This window comes from Terrapene carolina, unplaced genomic scaffold (genome assembly GCF_002925995.2).
Source record: "Terrapene carolina triunguis isolate 2854851 unplaced genomic scaffold, T_m_triunguis-2.0 Scaffold84, whole genome shotgun sequence".
Classification (NCBI taxonomy): domain Eukaryota; kingdom Metazoa; phylum Chordata; order Testudines; family Emydidae; genus Terrapene; species Terrapene triunguis.
The window spans coordinates 9766843-9769065 of NW_020664435.1; the positions used below are offsets into that span (position 1 = coordinate 9766843).

The 2223-nt window shown below is 43.0% G+C and overlaps 1 protein-coding gene across 1 annotated transcript in view; it reads right to left on the bottom strand.

Annotated features, from left to right (window-relative positions):
• Positions 1-2223, bottom strand: part of RAB5A (RAB5A, member RAS oncogene family) — a 26351-nt gene that overhangs the window by 6450 nt on the left and 17678 nt on the right. The window contains exon 5 of the mRNA XM_026649378.2: positions 655-748. Coding sequence (XP_026505163.1) covers positions 655-748 — 94 coding nt within the window. The remainder of the gene's footprint in view (positions 1-654; positions 749-2223) is intronic.

Here is a 2223-nt window from a genome sequence, read left to right on the forward strand (position 1 = left end):
GGGAGCCGCGATGGGCTGAACCTGCGGACGCGGCAGGTAAACAAACCAGCCCGGCCCGCCAGGGGCTTTCTCTGAACAAGCGGCGGACCGGCTTTGAGAACCACTGGTATAGAGTGTATCAATATTCTTTTCACTTGCACACCTTTAGATTGTTTTAAAAGCAGAATTCCAAGCCTTTCCCTAAAAGCAAAAATTTTGCAAGTCAAACATTTCCTACTTATCTGCATCACAAGATAAATATATTTTGATATATAGTGAAGTGTGTTTCTTTGCTCATTCTGTTAGAAGCTCAGACAAAATGGAACATTGACCCTAAACCACCACACTGTTTAGCAAGTTGAACTTGCTAAACAGAAGTTTTGGGTTCAGAAGTGATGCAAGGATTCTTGTTCTCTGACAGTATGAGGGGATATGCTTGGTGCATGGGATGAGGCCGGAGCCAGACTGTTCTTAAGTGATTGATGTTTAGAACATTAAAAAGGACTGCTTCTCTAAGATCTTTTCTGAAGACTACCACAGAGAGGGAAATCCAATTAACAAGGAGGGAAAAGTTGGGTAATATTCCACTCAGAGGCTAGGATAGAATGAACTTCAGAAAAAGACTACATACAAACCAGTTGCCTGAAAACGTAGCTTCCATTTAAAAATACTTACCGATTGCCATGAATATTTCATTTACATTCATTGATGTTTTAGCCGATGTCTCCATAAACAATAAACTGTTGTCCTCTGCATAAGACTGCGCTTCCTATAAGTTACATATTATAATAAGAATTTTAGTTTGTTTTTAATTATGCAACGTAGTACTTAAGTCCCTTGGTCAGTAGTGATAAAATACATAGCACGTAATCTGTATGAAAGAATGCTCACTGAAACTTCATCAGCCTGATGTTCTAGGCATTATACAGCATCTGTAATAAACGTCTACATAGGTCTCCTACAGTAATTAAAAACCATACAGAACTCAAATCTTAGGAAATTCCTACACTTTTTGGTTAGCCTAAAATATCCATAAACAAAAAAATTAAAATAAATTCCTTGACTGAAACTCTGGCTCTGATAGTAAGGGGGAACAAGTTCCAAAAGGTGGGGCCTGCAACTAACATTGACCTCCGAAAGCTAAGTTCTAAGCTGATAGCTGAGTTGTCCTAGCAGCCCACGTGCGTTTCAATAGCACACAGGGAAAGAGGCAATTTCTGAAGCTCCTCTAAATCTATCTGCCTTTGAAGACAGATTATCGAAACAAATTTGTCACTCAGAAAGAGTTCACTATTATAACAAACATGACAGGACAATAGTATTCAATACTACCTTTTAATTTTTTTGTTAGCCTGAATTTCAAATGTGAACTTTACCTTTTCTTTATTCTAAAAGTCTCTCCTTTAGTGCCACCACCTACCAGCCAGTATTATAGCTCCCAGCCTCTAACTGGGAACTCAAATCTCCCTTTAAATCACATACATTTTATTCATTCCACATGTGGAACTCCCTTTTAACTCAACAGAAGTTCTGCACGAAGCAGGGGCGGCTCTAGGCACCAGCAAAGCAAGCAGGTGCTTGGGGCAGCCCATTTGCAGGGGCAGCAGCCGGCAGGGATCCAGCCTGGGAGCTGAGAACCAACAGGGGGCCCTGGGAGCTGTAGTTCCTTGGTCAGCTTCCTGCCTATAGAGCCAGGCCTGGAGCAGGGAAAGAACTACATTTCCCAGCATTCCCTTGGTCGCTATCAACAGGAAAGGGAGGGGGAGGGAATATTGTAGCTGAAACCTCATGCTGCAGCTTGCTGTGAATGGAGAGCTCACTGCTAGAGCGGGGTGGCCTTATGAATGGGGAACAAGTATGCCCAAGGAGCAGAAGGCTTTGGCCCAGATATCCCCTTTAGAAGACTTCCCCAGACTGCATTAGGGATGCTGCTGTGACCTCACCTTGCAGCCCCCAAAGAAGGAATTGGGTGGACTAAATGGACGGTGCACCTCTCTATCTAAAGCCTAGCAAGAGAGGTACGTGAATCCCTCTCGAATTTAAAATGAAAAGTAAGGGAGGGGAGGGTCTGCTAGAGGACCTGGGCAGCTTTAGATACAGTACCAGGCAGATAGGAGGATTTCCAGTTCTGAGCCATGGAAGCAGAAATTGACATTTCCTTTCCAGATTTAGCTACTATTCAGAAAGGGAATCTAGCACCTGCCTTCCAGATTTGAACACCTTCAAAATTCAGGAGTGCTCAGG